The 26,828-nt window shown below is 36.9% G+C and overlaps 1 protein-coding gene across 1 annotated transcript in view; it reads left to right on the forward strand.

Annotated features, from left to right (window-relative positions):
• The first annotated feature begins 6,413 nt into the window (after positions 1-6,413).
• Positions 6,414-26,828, forward strand: part of Acadvl (Acyl-CoA dehydrogenase very long chain) — a 72,532-nt gene continuing 52,117 nt past the window's right edge. The window contains exons 1-2 of the mRNA XM_081756614.1: positions 6,414-6,564; positions 14,450-14,771. Of these exons, the coding sequence (XP_081612740.1) occupies positions 14,704-14,771 (68 nt within the window). The 5' untranslated portion in view covers positions 6,414-6,564; positions 14,450-14,703. The remainder of the gene's footprint in view (positions 6,565-14,449; positions 14,772-26,828) is intronic.

Here is a 26,828-nt window from a genome sequence, read left to right on the forward strand (position 1 = left end):
ATTATACTTCGGCTGGAAAGGAATGTGAAGCCGCGGTTTGGAGGTTGATCATTATCCTGTAGCAGGCCCGTATTTATATGTTATGCGCCCCTGTGCTCTAAATAATTTGACGCCCCCTCGCTCAAACTTATGTCTCATACAAGGAAGCACACCGTGATTGTGCAAACATACTAGCTCTTGTTGAGTAGCAGTTTAGGTGTTACAATTTTTTTTACAAGTTTCAAATTACAATGTATTACAAGTTACAAACGTTACAACATAATTTTAAATGGCCTAATTCTTTCAATGATGATTATGGTGTGGTGTTCTGCCCAAGGTAGGTGTTTGATCCGAAGATCCCCGGGCAAAGCGAACCCATGGTAGTTTGCTATTGCTTTCCATGGAATGATGATGATGTACTAAGGACGGAACCTACAGCTTAACTTGGGATACGAACCACTTGTGTCCCCACCGAGAATCGAACCCGGGGCCCCTTGATTACAAGGCAACGAGCTTAACCACTGATTCATTGGGTACACATTCTGTCAATACTGGCATGAAATTTGTTCCTGTGTAGGTTCTAATTTACTGTCCGAAGAAAATGCATTCTGTTAATTCTTAACCGTTATGTCATGTTTATATGTCATAGTTTTACTTGAAGTATAAATGAATTTCTTCAATATTTACTCTTATTGTATTAGTAAAATATTATTTTTTTTAAAAAAAATAGGCAGTGTTTTTGACACTGTTTACTTTGAACTTATCACATAATTGAAGATTATAATGAGTTTAGTAAAAAGCATTTTATATAAATTTATATATATGTAAACATTATAATAGTTTACATAATAAGTGTAGATTTTTTCATATGTTTTTAAGATACTCGAACGAATAAGAAAAACTCTTTCCAAAGTATTTTTCAAAGTAAAAACTTTTTCTCTTGTATGCATTTTCTTTTCTCATGTCTTAGGTTACAACTAATGTAATTAAAGCAAGTTAAACACATTAAGATATTTTCTCGCGCTTGCGCGGGACTCTGGGGGTTGCTAGTTTTAAATATTATTGTCAATTTTAAAAAATCCAAAATTTTGCCGCCCAATAAATTTTGCCGCCCTGTGCTCGAGCACAGAATAGCACTTACCTAAATACGGGCCAGCCCTGTAGAAGAAACCCTTATTTCGAACACTTGTTAGAACCTAATATCGCAAAGGGGGACAATGGGATACCCGTTTGTGTAGAGCATGATAAGTGTACGTTGGTATCAAAGTAAGCGGTAACAAAATGTAAGATGAAAGTAACTTTTTGTATTATTTTGCAATGGGGTCAAGAGGAGGAATCTCTGCATTTTATTTCTGAATATCACAACTTTATCTCTTTCCGTTCAACTGTTGTGGCATCCCCAACAGCTTTCCAAAAAACAGGAATTTTTCCATCTCAATCCACAATCTTCACGGAAGATGTTTTTGAAAAGGACACGATTCTTCAGCCTGCATATAGACCTCCTAACACTCCACCTCACGTAGCTTTTGTCATACCATCTGACTTCAGCCCTGTTCTCACAGAAAACTTTCCCTCAACCAATCGACGTTTTTCTAACGTTTTTGAGGCATTTATTGTAATAGAAACTTCTCACAAACAACGTATAGAAGAGCAATCCAATAGAAAGAATACAGGCTGTCAAAAGTCCTTGGAAACCTGCATAAGCTTGAAAATCGACGTGGAAAGTAAAAAGTGATGATGGGAACAAAGGTTTGATGAGGGGCCGCAACTATTGGAGTGTATGTCATTCATGGCCGCCATCTTGAAATCCGCCATTTTGGATTCAAGTCTTTTTTTTTAAACGGGAAGGGGGTGTTTGACACATCAAATAACATTAGCTTGAACTCAGGAATTTAGTGGTGTGATTTGTTTTTTTTCTATCTTGTACAGTTTAGAAGTTATTAATGTCCAAAGGTGGGAAATTACCTTAATACTGAATGCTACAACACATGTTCTACGTGTTGTCCATCCCGTGCAATGCACAACTGTAGTCGCCGTAACCACTCTGACTGCACACGGAGGAAAATGTCTCCTGAAATTTGGTCACAGGCTTGTTGGATGCGTTCCTTCAGGTGTCTCAAATCACGGATTGTCTCAGCATACACTATCTGCTTAAGATGTCCCCATAGATAAAAATCAAGGGGCGTTAAGTCAGGGGATCTGGGCGGCCACTCCACGGGACCACGGCGACCAATCACCTTCCCTGGCAGTTGTTCATCCAACCATTCACGGACACCAAGTCCATAGTGTGGAGAGGCTCCATCGTGCTGAAAATAAGATGGGAAAATGCCGTCAGCGTTCACTGTGGCAGGAAATACAAGGTCCTGCAGCAGCATCAGATACTGTGGTGCAATTAAGGTGTTCTAAATGAAAAATGGCCCAATGATGCCGGTGTCCCATATGCCACACCACACCATCGCCTTCGCTGGACTATGTTCTCGACTCGGGTCAACCCAGTTCGGATTCGCGTCACACCAGTATCGACAATTATGTCGATTAACCTCCCCGTTCAAAGTGAAATACGCCTCGTCGCTGAACAGTATGCCCTTGGCAAACACAGGATCCAGTTCGTGTTGTTCAGTAGCCCACATGCAGAACTCCAACCGGCGATCAGGGTCATCCTCGTTCAGTTTATGTTGCATGTGCAGCTTGTAAGGATGCCACTGATTGGATGTGCAGTCTTTGGTCGCCCACTACGTGCCCTATCTTGAACAGAGCCCGTCTCCCGGAATTTGGTGATCACGTGAGCCACCGTGCTGTGCGATACCGGTTTTCTGTCTGGGTGCCGTCTGTTGTAGTCAGCTGCTATTGTTTGGTAGCTGCGTTCCCCTGATATAAGGGTGAATTCGATCTTCTGTTCACGTGTCAGACCCATTTTAGATCACCTGGAACAAAGAGAGAACTGGGTCATTATCAAGGCAATTTCCCACCTTTGAACATTAATAACTTCTAAACTGTACAAGATAGAAAAAAAATTACACCACTAAATTCCTGAGCTCAAGCTAGTGTTATTTGATGTGTCATACACCCTCTTCTCATTTTAAAAAAAGACTTGAATCCAAAATGGCGGATTTCAAGATGGCGGCCATGAATGACATACACTCCAAAAGTTGCGGCCCCTCATCAAACCTCTGTTCCCATCATCACTTTTTACTTTTCCCGTAGATTTTCAAACTTAAGCAGGTGTCCAAGGACTTTTGACTCACCCTATGTACAGACACAGCAAACTGCAAGTTGAACAAAGAAAAAGTCGCGTAATGTTAGACGGCGTGTTTGGTCTGCAGCAGTGATAGTGGTGGAGATGATAATTGCGGTTACAAATCTTTTTCAACATTGCCACTGACTACAACACGAAGAGTCCCGTTTGCGAACAACTCTATTCCCAAGAGAAAGAAGGTGAAAAGTGCGTTGCGTGAACAACATTCCACACTTTGTTTCGTGGAACTAAGTCGACGGTTTGTCCAAATCGAGCCGTCAGCTCAATTGAGTCAAGTCGATGGTTCATCTGAACCGAGCCTGCTGAAGCTATCAGGTTAATTGAGCTGTGCCGATGACTCATCTCAACCGAGCCGGTTCAAGCTGTTGTCTCAGTTTTAACCGAGCCGAGCCTGGGTTCGAGATTCAAAAATCCGACTGTGTAGGTCTCGGCCTTGATTATGATCACGATATTTTAGGCTGTTTCGTTATAAAAAATCTATCGTTGTCTCGTTACAAGACGAGACGTGACGAGATTCAAGCAGTGTCCCAACTCTTGATCAACATTACAGGTATTCCACACTCTGCTTACATTTCCCATGACTTTCGCTATCCAGTCTAATCAAGCCGTGATTTCAAAACGAGTTAAAACGAGCTAAACGAGCGAGCCATGCATTAAACTCGACCTCACGTCAAAACAATGACTCGGCTCGGAACTCTACTCGAGAAAATTACCTCTGACTTGGCTCATGCCCATCCCAAGTGGGAAGAAATGACATTATAGATTTTTATCATTATATATTCAATGAAACGTATCCCAAGGAGGGGGGAGCGTTGAATTACTTCCCACAAACCTATTCTCCCCGTGCGAAGAATTGGCAATTCAGCTAGTATTTAAATACTTTCGCCTAGATGTTTATGCAACCCCAACTCTTAATTGCTTTTAGTTTACATTACTCGTTATTATTATTATTATTATTATTATTATTATTATTATTATTAGTAGTAGTAGTAGTAGTAGTAGTAGTAGTAGTAGTAGTAGTAGTAGTAGTAGTAGTAGTAGTAGTAGTAGTAGTAGTATTGTTAACGTTATTGACACACTAAGGCTCCTTGCTTTTATAATAAACTATTATAGCACACAGAGCTAGAAAAGAACCTGCTGAATGTGTATTATCTCATTTTTAAAATTCATCGTGAAATTAAATAAATTAAGGCGAAATTAAGTAAATTAAGTCGAAATTAAATAAATTAAGGCGAAATTAAATAAATTAAGGCGAAATTAAGTAAATTAAGGCGAAATTAAGTAAATTAAGTCGAAATTAAATAAATTAAGTCGAAATTAAATAAATTAAGGCGAAATTAAGTAAATTAAGGCGAAATTAAATAAATTAAGGCAAAATTAAATAAATTAAGGCGAAATTAAGTAAATTAAGTCGAAATTAAATAAATTAAGGCGAAATTAAGTAAATTAAGGCGAAATTAAATAAATTAAGTCTCCATCATCTGTTCTCTTTCTGCTGTTTAGAAGTAGAAGTAGGGAAATAGAACAGATGATTAGTTTCCGATATGTGCTTAATATTATCAGTGATGATATGAAGTGTAAACGTAAAATAAAAGCAACGATAGGGATGTCGAAAGAGGCCTTTAGGAGGAAGAAAATAATATTTTATGAGACCATGAACAAAGAGTTGAGAGAAAAGACTTCGTGTGGAGCATTGTAGCTACTGTATAGGTCAGAAACATGGACATTACGCAAAAAATTATGAAAAAACAACTGGAAGCTCTCGAAATATGGGTGTGGAGAAGAATGGAGAGTATTAGCTGGGTCAGAGCGGAAAACGAATGAGAGAGTGTTAGAAATGATGGGGAAGAAAAAGAACAATTTTAGATATTATTACGATGAGGAAGAGAAACTGGTTGGCACATTGGCTAAGAAGGGACATTGACTCATGAAATACATGCTAGAGGGTATAGTGGAAGGAAAGAGAGGGAGGAGGCGAAGGAGGATAGAATTGAAGGACGATATCAAAACAGAGACATCCTACTAGAAGTCCAAAGGGTTAAGGGAAGACTGTCAAGCATGGAAGCGTCTTGGTTGCGGGAAATAACCTGCCAATAATGGCAGAGTACCTATGATGATGATATTGAGTTGTAAAGGTCACATTATATGACCTAATTAGTATTTTTTTCATGACATGAAACTGTAATTTCAAAATTAATTCCAATGTAAAAATGCGATGGGTGCCAAGGACCCATTACAAATTTCCAATTGGTCCTTAAGCCCCGGCGGCGCATAGTTGCTTGACCAATCCACGCAGAGTATTTATTTTATCTTCTACTTTAAAAAAATCACTATGAAGGGAAACTACCGTAAAACATTTAGATCATTGATTTATTGAACATTTCACATCGCAGTTAATAAGAAGAAAGCATTTTTTCCAGGGGCACCCCAAGAAATTTTTCGAGGGGGCATCTCCATGGTTGCTATAATTATTTCTGGTATTTCTGGTATTTAATATACGTGATTTACTAGATTACGTATACACTTTCGTGAGCCAGGGTAGGGGGGCGGCCAAACCCTGCCCTCCCCTTCGGGCGCCTATGTTTCTTTCCCGAGAGATTAAGCGTAACTACGCGTATTTGCTTCTGTCTGTAAGTATATACATTAGGGATGGCCATGTCCAGAAAAAGAGTTTTCCGGTTTCCGGAAATCACATTTTCCGTTTTTCCGGAAAATTTTCCGTCTTCCTCTTTTCCGGAAAATTTTCCGTCTTCCGCTTTTCCGGAAAATTTTCCGTCTTCCGTTTTCTGGAAAATTTTCCGTCTTCCGTTTTCAATTTTCCGGTTTCCGGAAAAAATATTTTCCGTCTTCCGTTTTCCGGAAAATTTTCCGTCTTCCGTTTTTCCGGAAAATTTTCCGTCTTCCGTTTTCCGGAATATTTATCGTCTTCCGTTTTCAATTTGCCGGTTTCCGAAAAAAATATTTTCCGTTTTTCCGGAAAATATGGCCATCCCTAATATACATGTGCGTAGATAAGAATGCATTTCTAAATGAAAATGTAGATATAAAAAATCTTGTACTCAAGTCATGATATTAGATTGCGTCCTGTTAAGTTTCCTATAAACTGTACATTGACCAGGCAATGATAATGTCATCGCGCAACAACTTTTCAATGACACACGCGGTACAAAGGTTGAAAAACAATCCCAAACAAAGGATTTTACAAACATAGAGATAAATTGGAGGTCGATATTAAAACTTTCCTTTCCACTTATCAGTCCAATTGGAGTAAGTTTGAGGGACTGTTACAAGAAACATATTCTTTAAGCAGTACGTACGCAGTGATAAAGGTAAGTACAGCAACAATGTATTTTTTTTTTTTAAGTGTAAGGGAGCTATTGAACACACACTACTATAAGTGTAACTTATAGTAGAACACGAGTCAACATTCATATTATCATATAATATAAATTTCATATTTTTACGTTGTCATAAATAGCAAAGCTTGGGCCATAAGTCCTTTCGCATTGGGACCCCCAGTGTGGTTTGATTCGAGTCAGCACGCTTTCGTCAGTCCAAAAATCACCAGTGCTGAGTCGTGCCAAATTAGACCGATATATGCTGAGTCGAACCGTGCCTGGCCCAGATATGTATGTGTGCAGTGTGCTAATCCGATGCAAGTATCGCAGCAATTGTACGTTGAATTCGATGTTCGAGAATAAATTTGTTGCAAAGTTGTTTGTTGACTTAAAAAGAAGAAGAAGAAGAAGAAGAAAGAAAGAAAAAACTATATACCATGTCAAAGCTATGACAGTGAAGTGAAATCTTAAACCTTTCTACACCCGCCAGAGATATGAAAGCAATCGTAGTCTCACGTTGGGGGCCTGGTGTCACCCCTAATTATTACAGAATCATGATTGATACCAGTGGCGGCCGGTGGATTGTGGTTTCGGGTGTTGCAGTATGAACGATAAGAGACAGAAGATATAAAGTGGACTCATTGACTAATCAGCATAACTTTAGATACAAATGCTATGTGACATGTTATATTAAATAAAATTCTGTTTTTAAAAAATAAAAAAAATGCAGAACATTTTATCCGATTAATCACCTTGATTAATTAGTAAGTTCATTCTCCTCTCTTTGGAGCAAATCTGTCTAATACATGCTGGTTGAACTCTAGTATTCTTATTGTCAGGTCTTTTTCGATGGAAAGCATAACTAATGGTGATAACCTTTCTTGGGACATTCAATTTCTTGAAAGTGTCAATTCTTTCTCGTGTGGAAAAAAAATCGTCTTTTGCTGACGCCATAGGTAGGCTACTAAACTAACTAACTAACTCTATGGCCTATGGAACCCGGAGGTTCAGTGCCGCGTTCACAAAAGCTCTCCACTGACTTCTATCCTTAGCCAATTGCATCCAGTTTCTACTTTGTATTCCTATCTCTGCGAGATCCATCTTAATATTGTCCTCCCATCTGCGCCTAGGTCTTCCTAATGGTCGTTTTCCTATGGGTCTACCAGTCAAGACTTTGAAAGCGTTTCTACTTTCTTCCATTCTAGCTACATGACCTGCCCACCTAAGCCTCCTAGATTTGACGACCCTAACAATGTTGGGTAAACCGTATAAACTATGTAGTTCCTCGTTATGAAGCTTCCGCCATTCCCCATTCTCGTTCCTCTTGGGTCCGAATATTCTTCTCAGGATCCTGTTCTCTAATACTTTCAGTCTATGTTCTTCCCTCAAAGTAAGCGACCATGTTTCACAACCATACAGAACAACAGGCATGATTATCGTTTTATATATTTTAAGCTTCGAATTCCTCGACAGAATTCGCGACGACAAGAGATTTTGAACCGAATAGTAACACGAATTCCCTGCTTTTAGTCGACATTTAATTTCTTCGTGAATATGATTTTCGTCTGTTAATATTGATCCTAAATATTTGAAAGTATCCACTTTATCAAAAGCATTATTTAATATTTTAACGCCTCCACAATTTGCCGTATTACGGTCCCGACGCACTTCCATGTATTTAGTTTTCTCTGCATTAACTTCTAAACCCATGTCCCTGCAAGCGTTTAATAATATCTCTGCATTTATTTCTACTGTTCTCCTATCATCCCCTATTAAATTTACATCATCAGCATATGCCATAACCTGGTGAATGCCGTTCAACTCTAGGCCCTGGTTGCTATCTTTGATTTTCCTTATGGCGTATTCCAGCACAAAGTTAAATAATAATGGCGACAACGCATCTCCTTGTTTCAGGCCATTTTCGACGTGGAAGCTCGTGGACAAAAATTTTCCTACCCGGACTTTACTTTGGGATTCACTTAAACATATCTTAATTAATCTAATTAGCTTTCTCGGTATTCCAAGTTCTGTAAGAACGCTACAATAGAATAGGTAGGCTACAATTAATATTAATTTCAGAAGCTTTGTAGATTCAGTAAATATTTTTTTCTGGATTATTGCGAACGATTTATTCTAGCAAACTCAGTCCCTGACAGTGATCCGAAATCTTCAGCGTTGACTGAAGAGAGTTCGTAGCAGAGATTAGTGTTATATATATATAAAATGTGCATTGAACACTTTATTTACAGTTTATCCAGGAAAATTTAAAATAAATGGAGGAAATGTATCTAGTGCAAACAACATTACTGCCGTAAGATATCCTGTAAATTTAAACTGGATTTTTTTTCGAACACTCTCCTGAATTGCCCTTTGCTTGTTTTGTCTAAGCCTTAATTCCAAGTTTTTCCTCAGTTGAAAGCTGGTCAATGTTTTTTGTAAGTTATTTACAGAAGTCATGGTATACAATTCATTCAGAATTTGTAGGTTATTTACAGAATTAAAGCGCACACAATAAAATTAAATCTAATAATTAAAAACCAAAACAGCTGATACAAATGTGGTACTAGTATATGCATCCCGAATGTCACGTATTCATACATCAACACACACACGTGCGTAAAATAAAAAATACATTCCAAATCATCCGTCTTGGTTGTTACGCAATGCACGATGAACACAATATACTTCCACATGAGGCGAAACAATGCATATCAATGTCATATGTTCTGGAAAGGAAACCTCGAAACCCGCCAGATGTAGGATCAGCAATGTAACAGAAGCCAAAAATCAAAGAACATCAAAACAAACAGCATTGCTAGTTCTACGCCCAGAAATGTTAGCTGGGAGGGGTCCAAAGTATTTGAAGGAGGTCCAATACGTCTACGTAATATAGAACCTGTCTTATACTGTCCCGGAAAGACAGTAAGTAATTCTTAATTATCGTCACCTATATTTTTAGCAAAAATGATAGAACAATTATTTTTATAAGAAAAGAAAGAGTACATGATGAGGCGTAAAATAAAATATTTAGCCTATATCAATCATTGCTCTGTTAAACAAGTATAGTTCGTTACGAAAGCCTACAAATGTTAGTCAAGTTTCGAAATTTTTCAAAGGTCCGGGCCCGGTGGCCCCCCCTCGTGGCTACGCCCCTGAGCATTGTGTGGCGTTCCCATAAAATATACTTATTTTGTAAAAGAAATGTGTATATACTAAAATACTATCCACAGAGGGGGGGGGGCGGGGGACGATTCTACATATTGACTTATTATTAACATTTGATTCACAAATTACTGTAGAAGAAGCCTTCATTATCAATATAAGCTAAAAATTAACTTGTAAATGCGGGTCTACTTTCATTTGTTTTCTGCTATGCTAGATATTTTCTTTCTTATTTTGTAATTCTGCAATCATCTTTTTTTTAAATTGTCATTATATTGATTTGCTTCAGTATGGTCCCGTAATTTAAAAATATGAATGCATAATAACAAATTTCATTTGTTAATTGCTAGTGAAAGAAAATTCAGAAATCTTATTTAGTGCGAAAAACCTTCTCGTTCACTGGAAACTGTGCTGTGTTGCAGAAGCACTGCAACGACCAGTCCCTTTAACTTCTGAAATAGGGGAAAGGAGACTTAACATTTGCTCCAATTGTCGCGCTGAAGGAATGTGGTTGTTGTAACCTCGCTGGAACTCAATATAAATTAGAGACTCTGTGACGGATTATTTTTCGCTTTTAGCGCTATTTTGGGCAGACAGGCTGCGAGTACTAAACATTGAGAAGACGCCAGCGTAATGCCGGATGAGACAAAAGTTGAATGAGTTGAGTTGATTTTGGGTTTAACGTCCCGTTCAGCAGCGAGGCTATATGAGACATGGACCTACTGATTAACGTGGAATCCGAACCACAGGAGCTCCCACCGGGGACAAAAGTTGAAGCAAGAGTACAGGACTTCAACAGGAAATCCATATATTAATAATAACATGTTAAGTTTATATAAAGTAATATATGTATTATATAATTGATACATTTCTCTCAAACTTGATTTTAATTAATTATCATATAGATCTACTTAATAATTTTTAAATTCCAAACTTTCGCGACACACTCTACAAGACTGCGCTGCATTTAACTTGAATATAATTTAAATATACTTTTTCTTTCTTTGTTTCTCCTATCGTCTGAAGAAAAAATCTCATACATGCTAGTAATGTTTTTCAAAACAAGTTTTAATATATGTTAATTGCTCAAAACAACAGAACGATATAGCTATTTTTATCAAGGTATGTATTTTATTTTAATAGTGGTGTAAAAATGTTTGCACAATCAAGAGATTCATGAAGTCGCAATGACTACACAAAATTTTAGTGAAGTCTGCACAAACACTTAAAAATTTGTATGTTATCAATAATAAATATCTTTTCATTAACTACTGCTAACAACAAAGAAGAAACATTAACCCTATTTCAAATCATACTGTTAATTTTTGCTAATTATGAATAATCCCAAGTCATCAAGAACAATTTACGTGAAACGAGTCTGTATTTACAAGTAACCAGCCTTTACGTAATCAACTGACGTAATCCTGGTCAGCTGGAGAGGTAAATCTCAGTGTTGCCAGCAGATAGAATTCTTTGGAAATTAATCGAAGGTTAGAACAAACAAATTCGTCCTTAAAAGCAATAAGAATTTGGAGTAATTCGTTTGTAATTACTTCTGTTTTCTTACGTTAGAATATTCAGAAACACAATAATGTATAATGAAAACATCAGAGTACAGCTTTTCGTAGAAGATGAAATATAAATTAAATATTAAGTCACGTAACCAAACGAGTATTGGCCCACGGTTGATTTTTCAATCGGCCAATTTTCAACCCGAAACGCCTAAAAATTGACACCACTTTTCTACTTAAGCGCCAAAAATAAACATTGGTCATACAGCGGATGTTGATTGGTTGAATTCATCGAAATTAGTAACCATAAATTGTAGTTGAATTAAAAGTGAAAATTCATTAGTTAAGAATCTACTTTTTTGATTACAGTAAACTTCCATCAGTCTGGTATCCAACCGTCCGGAATGCCCGATAGTCCGGTATTGATATAATAGATTTCTTCCTTTTTAAAGATGTAAACATTTGTACACAAGTTAAATTAGACCATGACATCTGCAAATAGCGCTCGAAAGCATTCTGTGGGCTTCGAAACTAATCGGAACAATACAGTACAGGAATTCAGTATCAGTCTGTATGTTTTAAAAAGTAAAATTAAAGTTATTTTGGTTGCACTATACATTTGAGTTGGAATTATTATTCTATTGTTTCTGATGGTAAACAATATTTTGTGCTAAACATCATGTTACAATGTTAATGTACAAAGCTCTGCCCCAATTGTTTGGCATTGAACTAGTCCCAAACATGCCGGATTATCGGAAGTCTACTGTATCATAAAACTCTTGAGCTCCAAAGTTGTTTTACACACGATGAAATAATCACACAGCAACATTGGGTCGGTGACCAAATATATATATGTTTTGGTGTCAGGATTCATTTCTCAAATATTTTATTGTTGATTCCAAACACGCTGTATAAGCCCTGATCGATTTATTTCAAAAAAATCCTTAAGTACTTTATGCTTCTAGAACAAAAATATTGAACCGTTTATATTTGAAAATTTGTTAACAAAAAAGAAAGAAAATAGTTACAATGGTGGTTGAGAGACTCCATTTGCGATTTTTCAGTATAGGGCGCCATTTCGGCAACGCGCAGAATTAGAAATCCAAATTCTTACTGCAAATGTATTCTTTTCTGGGGAGGGGAGGGGGCATCATTTACTTTTCCATATAACCATCTTTAGTCGAATCTCCCGATCCCCTCAAAAATGAAAATGAAATGAAATCTTTTAAGATTTACGTCCCACGGTTATGCCAGCTAGGATGAAGGAAGCAGTGATGATGAGAAGTGAAAGAAATTATGGAATGAAGAAAGTGGGAGGAAACGGGAGAACTCCGAGAAAACCCATGCACATGATGTTTGTCCACCACAAAATTCACTTGGCGCGAGCTGAGATCGAACCAAGACCCCATGTACCAGGGGTGAACGCTCTACCACTGAGCAATCGCGCCGTCTCCTCCTAAAAAAAAAATCTATCGATGGTGTAACAGTTCATAACATTGAAAGTGGCGAATACTTGGAAGGTGCTGATTCCATATCTAAAGTCTATATTTTTGGCAGCTCTTTCTTTCAAAGATACAGTGGAAGTTCTCCATAATGGTTTTCTGACGACGTGTCTGGGTCACATTGACAAGACAGGACTAATCAACGGCGGTGTTCCCGAATCTAAATGCTTTTCTCTATAGCTTTTTACTTTTTTAAAAAAATGCAAAAAATTACGGACGTTATGATGGAAGATCAATTGGTTGGTTGATTTTAAAATTAACGTTTCCTTTTAGCACCAAAATTATATAAAACGTGGGATTTACATCTTATCGTGGGACCCGAACCATTGCAATTAAACCTGGGTTTTCCACGCCGAAGACGAGTTTCCTACCCATGCAACCACACGAGAAAGTTTATCATAATGGACAGACAAACACATGGATAGAAAGACTCTTTTTCCTTATGGAGACCTTAAAAATTTGAAAATGATTAATGTATGAAAGATAGGCTTTTATTTTCAGTCCGGGTACCATATACCGTATACTTACATTATCTCATTGGAGCGACAAAGGTCTTGCAAATCGTGCGCTATAAGAAACCCTGAAGAATATCACTGACTCTAGAATTTGTTTTATATGCAATTGTTATAATGCATTAACCACTGGCGTCTCTGGCATGTAAAATGGGGGGGCATCAAAGAAAGTTATTTAAATGGTACTACCTAGCCCAACTTTTTTTTCGTTATCTTCGACTCCAATTGTCACACTTCTACTTACCTCCACGGAGACGGACCCTCTGAGGTATATCAAAAACTCTGTTCTAATCGTTTCACAGCCTGAAAAATTATATTCCAAATAATTATTGTTAGTTATGTTATTCAGTCGTCAGTAAATGAATTAAATTATGATGAAATATTGAATATTTTGTACTTCAAAATATTGGGGGGACGCGTCCCTCTCGTCCCCCCGCCAGACGCCCGTGGCATTAACTACACTTACACGTGCTTTATTAAATAAAATGGCCTTTGCTTTTGGTTCTACGGAAAAGCTCCAAAGGATTTTTTTTCTTTTTCTTTTCTTTCTTTCTTTGGGGGCGCGGTGGCTCAGTGGTAGAGCGTTCACCTCTGGTGCTTGGGGTCCCGGGTTCGATCCCAGCCCCCGCCAAGTGAACTTTGTGGTGGACAAACACCGTGCTCGTGGGTTTTCTCGGGGTTCTCCCGTTTCCTCCCACTTTCTTCATTCCACCATTTCATTCATTACTCATCATCACCGTCTCCTTTAGCCTAACCGGCATAACCGTGGGACGTAAAACTCAAAGATTTCATTTCATTTTTTTCTTTCTTTCTTTCTTTTTCTTTCTTTCTTTCTTTTTCTTTTTTTTTTAACCAAAGTTGCCATTGTTCTCAATAATAACGAAAAACTTGTTCAAAAGCACGTGTTTTTGCTCTTTCTATTAAAATGCCTCAATTGTTTCCCATGTACTGTATTTTTAAACGTAAGATTCGTCGAAATAAGGTTATCTTTGTGACATGAAACAAAGAAAAATAAAAAGTAGACTATTTGGCAGCCGATTATAAACCACATACTGCTAGCATACTATTTTTATCAAATTTACACAATTGAATTCTAGATCTATTTTCGGTAAATTGAATGATTAAATACTAGTTTTATTATGTTGGTGAGTAGGTTTTAATTCTATTATTATTGTTATTATTATTATAGGTGGGAAGAAACAGGAAGTGAAAAATATTTGTTTCGTAATAGGATTGACGCAATAGAAGACGAAAACAATTCCTTTATGTGTTCTTCAGCTGGCAACACTGTGTAGCATTCGCTTTACATATGACGTTGTAAGTTTGGAGGAAGTGTCGGCCAAGAAGCGGAGAAGGACCAATTGCAAATAGTTCTGCGAGAGGTGTGGAACAAATATTACGGTGTAAATATTGTGATTGTGTTATCAGTTCACGACAATTGCAATGTTTAAACTAGGTCGATTTTTAGTGTGCACCCCGAAAGGTTCAGGTGTTTTGGATTTGAATACCAGGTAAGGAATATAGGTTACATGTTACGTTGTAGTCTGATAACATGAATTTATATAATTTTAAAATTTGGCGAAAGAAATTCTTAAAAGAGTTACAATGCAATAATACTTGAGTAACAATTGCTTAATGTTGGAGTTAGAATATAGTTATGAAACAGGTAGCTACCTTCAATATCTGATATTGATAATTTACTCTTGCACTAGATATTTTCGTTTAACTGCAATTTGTACGGTAGCGTATTACTTATATTGGTGTGGAAGTTTACTTTAGTGGATTCAACATAAGCGTAGTTTTTGAAATTCAGATTTTGCTAGATTTTACTTACACGTGATTTAGTGAGGCATTGCCACGAAGTGCCCTGTGATAGAGGTAAATATTTACTTTAGAATTACTACCAGAAGTCTTATTACAAAAAAAAAAAAAAAAAAAAAAAAAAAAAAAAAAAAAAAGAAAAGAAAAAAAAGAAAGTTGGGGCTTATTTATATTTGTAAGATGTGAACTTCCCTTAGCAGTTAATGCAGTCTTACTAACTTAAGTGTTTCGTAAGGGAAGGGGTAGCATTTAGTTTCTTCCCCGATCTTGCACATATAAGATCTCGAATGTTACTTAATTCACAAAATATAGCTGAGCGAGCGCAGGGCTCGTTGTTTTCTACCTTTATCACAATGTAGACAAAACAAGGTACTTGGTTGTGGACCATGAAACAAGTTGCGGGAGATTCTAAATGCCATCTAAGAGAGGAATTAAATTAATGGGTTCAAATTCACTTTAGGAGGGCTGAGTATAAAACACGAGGCTTAAGTTTAGAGAGCAAGAGTGCACTTTATGCAGAACAAGTGATCTTGCCACGTCTTGACATGGCGCAAGGTAGGAGTAAGTACGGTAGGGTCAGTTTCGGTTAGGGTTTGGAAAGTTTGGACCCATTTTGTTAAAATTAACAGAGTGTAATGGCTCGTATTGCTATTTATTGTATCGGTTCCCATGAATGTTCTGCACAAAGTGCACTTTCGCCGTTTAGAGGTGCTTCTCCAGTTTCAAACTTACAAAAAAAGCAGTTAAAACACTAAAATTGTTAGGTTAGGTTAGTTTAGGTACCCGGTAAGACTTAAGTTAGACGAGAATAGTGATTAGACCTTTTTCTCAGACAAGCTTCAATTATCACTTAAATTCAGTGATCCATGGTTCTCATAAAAATGTAATAGATTCTCTTTATTATTCTTATGTAATTTTGTAAAACTCAATGCGGAAATATTACATTCAGCGCACCAGTTCGCCATCATATACAACTAACTACCATTCTGCTGAATCGTCGAAACCTTCCGCGTCTTGCAAATAGTACCCACTTGTACATATCTTTTGTACTAATCATAACTTCACAGCCAAACTTACACACATAAAGATAACATAAGAACTCCAAATTCCTATTTGTCCTGTAAGCAGGGTTGGCAAAAACCATGGTTTTTATTTAAAAAACAAAAAAAAGCGTTTTTTTTTTTTTGGTTTAAACCAGGTTTTTATGGTTTAAATAATTTGCTCTATATATTCATATCATATATGGACAGAAATAAGTTTATTTCACGTTGATGTTATTATGCAGCAACCGGGTTATGCTGGAAGGGGTCACATAAGCTTAAAGCGGAATAAAAACCGCTTCTCGAGTTGCATCCGAGAGAAATTGTCCTCCATTTGAACTCGGAACCAGGACTAATTGGCCACAAATGCGATACGTCTGCCGACTCACTCACGAAGGAATCCTGATAAAAAAAATTCGTTGTACTGATCTTTACATGCTTCTTAATATAACTGTCAAGAGTCATTTCAGAAGGACAAAAAGATAAACAGTAGCACAAGTGAAACCATTACACGGAATTACATATGAACAATTTCAAAGTACTACGGAGTAGAGAAGAACTAATTTAGTTCAAGTTAGTTAACGACTTTTATTGGTCCAAATTAAAGAAATACAACGACTTAATCTGCATATCAATAAGAAAAGTGAATAAAGATACGAATTATTTGAGTCCACTTTGGCTCAGACTCATTTATACATAAATAGATACCAAAGATACTTATTTCACTAAATGCCTCTCGTGGGGTCTGTATGACCCCCCCCCACACACACACAAAGTACGGCATTTTCGATGTATTTTATCAATAGTAAACATTGAAACGAAACAATATTTAGAATTTTTCTTCGATTGCAATTACATGACAATAATAACAAATACAAAAAATCACAAAATAAAAATTTATAAATTTATTAAAAAAAAGTGGCTTTTGTAGTATAATCTTTTTGAGTAATAAATGGGGAATTTAGGTCTGAATATAATACGAATAATATACGGGAGTGAAACGTGATAACCCACAAATGTGTTCATCAAGATTTTACAAACACTTACACTTTTACGAACATTTTTTTGTTTTTTGGTTTAAACCAGCCAACCCTGCCTGTAAGTTTTCCTCATTTTTATAAAAAACGGAGGGGCATCTCTAGACTTGAACACGAACTCATGTGTGCTAGATGACCACTAAAAAAGCACGAATGCTATGTAACCGAGTCAGAGCAGGAGTGCAGCAGGAGGATCCGAGCGTTGCAGGGGGTGCGAGTTAAACACCGCAGATGGCGGTCCCGAAGTACAAAAGAGCAGAATCATAGGAAATGTCAGCATGAGAGTAACAAAGAAGGTAATAAAGTTTGTCAGTGTATGGTGATTAATTAGCGAGAAAATCGAGGTTAAATTCTGCACTACCTTAGTTTGCGTATAGGTGTGATATTAGGTAAACAGGGATGATACAGCATTATATGGCAGTATTTCCAACCCACTGTTTTATTAACTAATCTAGGACGTGTATCCTGCAGTAATTGGGGAAATCCAGAAATGTAGAGCAGGAATTAATAAACGAGGAGTTGCATCCAAATCACATGAGATTCCACCGAAGATCATGCCCGGGTCTTCCTCGCCGAATTGATCTATTGTTCGTAGCAAAGTTCAGTGACGCACAGAATCGTTAAGCGAAGAAATTGCCCTAACGCTATAGTTCATTGGATCTCAACCGAATTCCTATCACGACCCCCATTTTATCGCATCTTATTGACAGCGACTCCCTTATAATTTCTGGTTTGAAATAAGCTTGTGTGTGGAATTTTTAATATACCTATTGCGGAGATCTCACGATATCCATCTATTTCTGTAATAGTAGGATCCATTTCTTATATATAGTGGATACAGTAACTTCCCCAAAAGCGAATGGATTAAAACCAAATTTGGTCAGTTCATTTATTTTCCGATTATTTTCGCGACCCCCGTAGGGGTCGCGAAGACCACGTTGAGAAACCCTGCCAGCCATAGTGTATTAGCAAGGGGGTGGAGAAGTAGGTAGAATTATTCAAATTCACCTGTGACTTGTCCGAATTTTCGCTCCACTGCAATGCAAGTATGTCTGTAATTTAAACTAGGTTATTGATACTGTGTGCAGATTAATTTTAACTGAGTAAGAAAAGCAACTAACTGATTCATACTAGTTTTGCTATCTTAAATAAATTGAACTGGATATACAAATTGCTGAGTAAAGCAACGTTTATTTAAAAATAATAAATGTGTTATTTTTAAAAAAAATAAACATTGTTTTGTTGAACTGTTTGTATTTCTAGTTTAGGAAAAACAACGTTAAAAAGTTATCAAATAGTTTAGATCTCTGTATTCACTTAGTTTTCTATGCCACCTTTTCCTTCAGTAAAAATACTGACAGAGAGACCATATTTATTTGTATGGGTATAATCAGTGGCGTATTTAGGGGACTATTGAGCTCATGCCTCCTTCTCCCGAAATAAATTCGTTAGTTTTTCGCATTTCACAGACAATAATATTCCTGCTTACCATTTCTAAGAATTTCATTGACTTTTCATTTTCTTATGTTCTTTGTTCAGAAATAATACTGTAAAGTCGGGGCCATGGATAAGCGACTATTTTTCCTGGAAGAAGGAAGACTTTCCTCTACCCCCTGTGGCTTAGCAACCGCAAACTGCACTGGAGGTCGCGAAAAACTCAATGATGCCAGATTTCTAAACTGAATGAACTGGTTCCTCTCTGTTTTGAAGGTTTCCATTCCAGATTGTCATATGGGAACAGCAGAGAGCAGAAGTAAAAACTTACTTTTTAGTTCAACCTAGACCCAACTTGCATTATGTTAGTATTCGGAAGTTTTCGATAAAGTGATATGTTTATTTATTGCCCATAAAAGATCTGTAGGGAAAATGAGCTAACGAAGTGTCTCATTTTTTTAAAAACGGATTCTATTTTCTTCAGGGTGACATTTTTTTTAAAGGAAAAAAATATGGAAAGGGAAAAATTTACGCACTTAAAAGGTAAAAATTTATTGATTTATTCTCAATTTCTGCAAGAGCCTAACTTTTGGCGCTATAGTTTACAACTTAAGGCAGGTAGTAGGGTGATTTTCCTTTCTTCCCTTTATAGTTTTCCGATGTTTGCAAGCCATAATAAAATGTATCATATATTTGTAAATTTAAGCATGATTTTTTTGAAGTGTATATATAAAGAAAGAAAGAAGGAAACACAGTATGTCTTACGTCTTCATCCACGATTGAGTAACAACACAAAAAGAAGTTAAAAGTTAAAACTTTTTTGTATTGTTTTGAAAATTAAAGAAACGAAGAGAAGGAAGTGAAAATCTTAGCTTGGAATGCTTTTTCAAAAAATTTCATTCCTTATAGAACGCTTCAATTTATTGTTTATGACCATCAATGGTTTTCACAGTTGTCAATTGGTAAGTTTTAGTTCCCTACTTTCCCTTGAGATTTTGTTCGAAGAGATTGTAGTATGCTGGTGGTGTCTACGTATTTTCTTGCTGATTGGAAATGTCTAATTTCTTTCGGGGGTACCAGAGGATAAGCAACCTAGTCCTTCTGGCCAGAAAAGTCTAAGTAACAAATAAAAGAATCGTGTACTTGGAAATGAAGCAAAGCAGAGGAAGCAAAACATGAAAGTTTCAGGGGGCTGAAGGTGGTCGAAAGGGGCTCAAACCCTAGCTGCCCCTAGCTAGGGTCTGGTTTCGATATGAATATTGGTTAAGAAATCCGGGTGATATGTATCTTTTTTAATTAATGCTAATTATTCAACACTTATCCCCACAAAGCATTTAATTTTCTTATTACTAAATGCAAAAATTGACGTACATTACTCTCAAAAGTCAAGGATATAAAATTACTTAAAAAAAAACGAGAACATTTTCGAAAGAGAGGACAAAGATTATTTGAGAATCGAGACAAAACGAGACTTCTTCAACCTTAACAAGACGTCTCCTCTCGTGGACAACACTAGTCAAGGCTGAGTTAAATCGTTTTTCCGCGTTCCAAAACCAGTGACCTTACTTTAATCAAAGGAGGTCACATATCGGAATAATATAAAATAATTCTAAACACCATTTATTTAATATCACCAGTTTATTGGCTTCAATGATGAAACCATACAGCCAGTTCACGTCACTAACCTTAGGATACGTTTTCATGTAAGATACTTGCACTCAATTGAATTACATTGATTTCAATACAAAAGTAAAGTATTTACAGATATAATTCTCAACAGCTTGTTTTCAATTTTATTTTAAGTTTCGGTACTGACAGATTTATCAACCGAGTGCTAATCAAATTTGCAATTTTACTGACATGTTGCACTAATCTTTGTTTCTAATTACCTGAGGATATTTCTTTAGTAAAACTAAAATTAGAATATTATAGAAATTGACCCCATTTCCCCTTCTCAGGAACAGAATTTTAAAAAAAGATAGAAAATCCGAAGGTCGCGGCCTGTAATTTTTTAAATGAGAAGTGTATGTGCTGAATTTTACGCCTTCTTAAGTAAATCCTCACATTCGGCATTTTCTAAACAAATAATCGGTAATTTGATTATTAAAACAAACCCTCTCTTTTCTCCTATAGGAGCGAAGTTTTCGCAATCATTGAAACGTGTTTTCTGTTAATTTTAATGAAGAATTTATCCCTTAGTCCATCTTCTTAACCTCAAGAATTTATAATATATTCTATTTTTGTTAAAAAAAAAAAAAAAAGGAACTCTTTGTCTCCTATAGGACATATATTTTTAAAATTGTTTTATTAGCCCTTGTCTTTTGACAAAGGAATAATCTGTACAAATCCATGTTTCTATCTATAATAGTTTGAGTAAGGTATTGATGAGTAAGTCACTTTAGATATAATCTTTTTTATTTTTTTTAAAATATAATAGTGTATATCTTTTTAAAAACTCATAAATAATTCGTGTTCAGTTTTGGTATTTTCGCCCTATTTGAATTTTGTTGGCACTCGATCATAACATTTTTCTTAGATCACTTTTTATTACACAATTTATTACACGAGTCAATACGTTTACACCAAAACTAAGAGGAGTTGATACGCGAAACTGGTGTTCCACACGAACTTGTACGCATATCAGCATTACGGGACTTTAGTTATTATAGCAAAGGAATATTTACATCGTTTAGTTATAAAGTAAGGTAAATGCTTGAATTAAAGAAAATCAGGAGGAGGGGAAACATTTTGCTTTAGTTTCTACAAGTATATGCGGAAATGGCTCTTTATCTTTCTATCTATATGTAGCTCTATATAAATAAAAAGTGTTTCAAAATGAATATCGGTGTTTTGAAGCTTTGTAGTATTTATTACAATTAACTTATATTCGTAAGTAATACATCAAATGAAAGAGGAACTCAAACAGTTTTGTACGCACGCATGTGCATGCACTGTTTCCTCTGTCTGCCGTTAGGAAGCGGTAGTAGCAAAGATGGCGACTATAGTATTCGCGCCGAGTCATGAAGCTTGACCTAGATCTGCCGATTTCACCACCCAATAGAACGCGAGGGTGTGTTCCGGTCGTCATCTCTCGCCCATCAAATTCAGTGATGCCAGTTTTGTAACAGCGAATTTCCCATCCGAAGCCATGAAATTTCCCGATTAGACGCAAAATTTCCCGCCAACTAAAATAGATACAATTTATGAAACCTAGTAATAAATAATTTTGGAAAATATCACTTTAGAGGGCCTATAACGTGCAGTTGAACTCATTCTCGTAACGTAGAAGCCACTATTTACAGTTATGCATGATATCACAAAGATGCTGGCACAATATTTAAAATAAAATTCAAGAACATTGTGAACTATTGTTAACGAACATCATGTTTTTCTTTATGGTTTGGAAGGAAATGTTGTGTTCGGCAAAGAAACAGAATACAATTTTCTGTTCTTAACAAGACTTTTGTGTTGCTGCACATTACTTGTTCCTTGCTAAGAAAAATAAAGCTGTAGCAATAGACAAGTATTTTCCTATTACATTACATAACTAGATGCTTGAAGTTTTTGGTGAAGCTCACTTTTACTACAAAAGAGCTCGACGGTACAGGTCTTATACCTAGCTTTCGTATCGATTCCCGACACGGACTGTAACCCCTATTAGATTGTGGATCCAAAAGCCACTCCTTATTAGATTTTATCTAGCTTCTTACTCTCGCTCATCTTTAGAAAATAAAAAATAATAAAAAATTACCGCGAAATAAATTCCGCATTTCTCTCTTTTATTCTAGAACGAAACAAGATTAAATTAGACTCTTCTGTGACACGAAGGAGCTATTTCGAAAAGAGGGCTATGCTTCTATGAAAAACAACTTCATGAAGGTGTAGGCCTACAATAACTGATAACAGTGTGAATTATTGTTTTCTTGCTTGTTTATTGATATCAGTTGATGTTTACTCATCATTTGAGACATCCTACATATGCTCCTGCTGAAAAGTGATAAGGACAGGTAGGAATGGTCTAAGAGCATCTACGTGACATTATCAAAATATTTACTCTTTACAGTGCCCCCCGCGGGAAACTTAGCCTGCTACAAATTTTGTCTCCCTCTGTTCGCTTTTTCCTATCATATGTATCGGATGGGTTTGATATTTTCTTTCATTATCGAAACGTAGCAGTGACACCTGTGTACGTGTCAAAACACAGAACCAGCAGACAACTGTACCAGTACCCTATTTGTTTTGGAAACAATAAACCAATCTCACGTGTGCGAGGGGAAGGGTAGCACAGCGGAAAGATCAGGTATTTACTCACGGTCAGTTCTCAGCAGGAGACTATAGTACCAGACCCTTTTTGTTTCATTTTGTCTTTACTAGTCGTTTGTGCTGGCTATATGCAATAGTTGGTCAACATTGAGATAAGTCAGCGAAGGAATTGTTCATGTGTGAGAGAGAAGAGCAAAAGAAGAAAAAATGAATGAATGATAAAACATACCAGAAAAGTTGAGAATGTCAGAATTTCCCGTTTTCAGTCTATTTTAAAGAAAAATTCCCGCATTCCCGGCAGTGCTCAGAATTTCCCGTTTTACGGGAAATTTCCCGCCAACTGGCATCACTGATCAAATTTAGTCGGTGTCGTCTCTCGCGCTACATGAAAGACTTCCCGAGAATACAGTGTTGTCGGGTTGGCGCCAAGTTCCGTTATCTTAAATTTTTTTAGTTGCGTTATATTTTTGTTGTTACTATTCGTGTTCTTGTTATCGTTTTAGAATAATTGTTACAGTGGTTATTGTTGAGCAGTGTTATTGTTGGTAATTTTTAAGCGCCATTTTTAAAATACTCATTTAGTATGTCTGCAAGGTTCGGCAACATTGTTAGTGAATTTCAACTGCTTGACGTTTCCCCAAATGTGCGCACGGGAAGCGGTTCTACGAATTGTACCGAAGTTGTCCGATGTATCGAAGCTGAAGCAAAATATTTATATAATTGGTGTAGAGCCCAAGCTTCATGACTTGGAGCGAGTACTTTAGATGTTGCAAAGACTGAATCTGTAGTTACAGTGCAATGTGCTTTAAGTATTAAGCTCAATTGCAATCCTTGAAGTGATAATAACGTCCATAGATTCTATCATCAGTTTGAAAACACCGGCTTTCTGTGCAAAGGGACGTGTTGAACCAACCAAGAGTGACTGAAGAACGTGTTGAATGAGTGAGGGTGTCTTTCACGCGTTACTCCAAGAAAATCAATTGGAAAGACTAGTTGTGAATGAGGAATTCCAGTGAGGTCTGTGTGGAGGCTTTTAAGGTGATTGAGGAATTTAAGAAAGAGGATTGCAAATGAAATGAAATCTTTGAGTTTTATGTCCCACGAATATGCCGGTTAGGCTAAAGGAAACTGTGATGATGAGGAATGAAGAAAGTGGGAGGAAACAGGAGAACCCCGAGAAAACCCACGCACACGGTGTTTGTCCACCACAAAATTCACTTGGTGGGGGCTGGGATCGAGCCCGGGACCCCACGCACCAGAGGTGAACGCTCTACCACTGAGCCACCACGGCCCCGAAAGAGCATTGAACCAGTTATTGCAACAATTACTCCAAACACAGTGATGAAGGTTTGGGAAGAACTCGCCTATCAATTCGATGTGTGTCGTGTGAGAAAAGTTGCTCATATTGAACACTATTGTTGTAAATGGCTATTTTTATGTCTATTGAAAAGAAAACATATATGGAAGTGGATGTGATACTTATCTAAACACTTTTCCGATATAATGGTCTTTGGAAAAAGTCAAATTATAGTTCATTGTAACATTGTCTCTACTTGTTCGAAATACGCCATATGATAACCGTAGTATTGGACACCAAGGTGCTTCGGGTGTGTACTTACGTTATTACATTCTTTCTTACGTTATTACTATTGTAGAACCATCCAGATTTGATTTCTTTTAATCGACATTTATGATACTGTAGCGTTTCCGAAGTTATTAGACATAAAAACCTTGAAATTCTGGATAAATGTTCTCCGTTCACTCTGGACTGAAAATGAGACAAGATTTCGATGTTTTCGTAACACAAAGCGAAATGTAAGGACGTAGATTTTTTATGGCATTCGCCGGATCTCTGTAACTAACTACAAGGCGTAGAACGTTGAAATTTTCTGTATAGTTGCTTTCAGAGCTGAACCAGCTTTTCTTATCAGTGGTAAAACTGTCATATAGGCCTAGTTCTTAGCGGCCACGTGCGGTTTGTCAACCAGTTGGATGTTGCCGGTATCAAAAGCCAGGGTCGTGCCGGGGTAGGGGGGAGCGAGTGGGGCGACAGCCCCGGGCGCCGAAGTAAGGGGGCGGGAAAGGAAAAATTGCTTCGAATATATGTATGGGGCGCCGTCGTATACTCACGCCCCGGGCGCTGATTTTCCACGGCAGGGCCCTGTCAAAAGCTTAGCCGCTCTCACTGTCGCCAGGGTAAACAATCAAGTCTCAAACTATTCTCCTTTCTGAGTGTTGCAAACCAATAAGCAGATAAGTAAAACAAGAATAATAACCATTTAAATAGGAATAAAATACGTACAGGTCATTCAACAAGTGATTTTCTCTCCTATATAATGATGAAATGTCCGAGCCGTTTCGGGCTATTGTGCATTTTCGGCAATGCTCGGAAAATAGAATCGATCCTGGACCGCCCGTTGGACCGATATTACATTTTTATCCGTATGGATCGGGTTTGCCCGATTAAACCGTATGAATAGGATTGGCCTGATAACCCCGTTTTTATGAAAACAAGCTTAGTCTGTCATGATTGTAAATGGTGTGTTGTTTCACTTTATTATCGTAACACAAATTGTTCTGATTATCATGTACAACTTCATAACGAGTCTATCGGGTCAAACGGTCCAAACAGGCCAATCACGGGTCAAACGGGTTTATCAGGTCTAAGGATCGAGTAAACCAAACGCAAGGGGTATCGGGCGGGTATTGTTTACCCGAAAAGTTCAAGCACTAATTATAGGTTAAAATCATACTTACGAGCTCTAATTGTTTGCATTCATTTTTTTTTTTTTTTTTTTTTTAATAGTTAGCCGACCAACGAACTTGCGGATACATAAATATAAATGCTCAAATCTAAATTATTGCATTATATTATTGCAATGAGCATGAACGTGATTTACTATTATTATTATTTCTTGTTTATGCCCTTCATGCAACTTAGAATCAATCTCACATAAGTAGATAAAATAAACAATTGGAACTTAACACTTCTAGAGTTTAAACCATGTCCTCGTTTTTCGTTTTCCTCACTTTCTGAGGACGATTGATCTATCTCGATGACAACATGATTCTTGTCTTCATCAAAAACATTTTGCACGGCACCATAACTTTGTTCAGTGTCCTGGAAAAACATTATTATTATTATTATTATTCGACAGGCCATCTGTCTATAATGACAATTCAAAACTTTTTTCTGTAAAAAAAGAAATGATTAAAAAAACATTCTATTAAGTACCTAGATCCTCATATTTTTTTTAAATGTATGCAGGTTAATATCTGAGTAATAAAGCTATCATTATTAATTTCCTGTGTATTGTATCCTAATTTGTAGTTTGTCTAGATTTTATACTCGTGACGTGAGAAACTTTTCAATTTTGACCTGTTTAACTATATCATAATGTTAGAAATAATGTACTTACGAGCAGAGCAAACAAACAGGCAGAATCTTTATTAAGTCTATTACTAATATTATTATTATAGCAATAATAATAATAACTAAATTCCTGGCGCAACAACCCTTAGAAGGCCTGGTTTTATGGCATTCATTCCTGTGGGATGATGTGTTGTCAGCTGATCGGCTACCCTCGCCGTTAATGCTGGCTTCCTGGACTGCAGTTCGCTAAGTAGCTTCCAATTGTCATCACGACGCTGGTGGACGCCGCAGCGCCAACACCGTCTGGTGAATACGAATAGTCAAACCTATCTTTCCTCTGACCAGACCCAGGACTGCTTGACTTCGCTGGTCTCATGGGGAGTGATATTCCAGTGCGGCTAGGACGTTGGTAATAAAATAATAAATGCTTATTGGAATAGGAAATTAGCTAGGAAATATAGAGAAGTACTAAACTGACTCCCTTGAGTTATGGTCCGTGAGGGGCTGTGCTTACCCAATGTCGCAATAGAACAAACATTAGCTACGCACTGAAAATATTCGAAATAGGAAGATCTCTGTTTTTAAACTGTGCTGCTATTC

Source organism: Thermobia domestica, chromosome 4 (assembly GCF_964235325.1).
Source record: "Thermobia domestica chromosome 4, izTheDome1.hap1.1, whole genome shotgun sequence".
Classification (NCBI taxonomy): Eukaryota; Metazoa; Arthropoda; class Insecta; order Zygentoma; family Lepismatidae; genus Thermobia; species Thermobia domestica.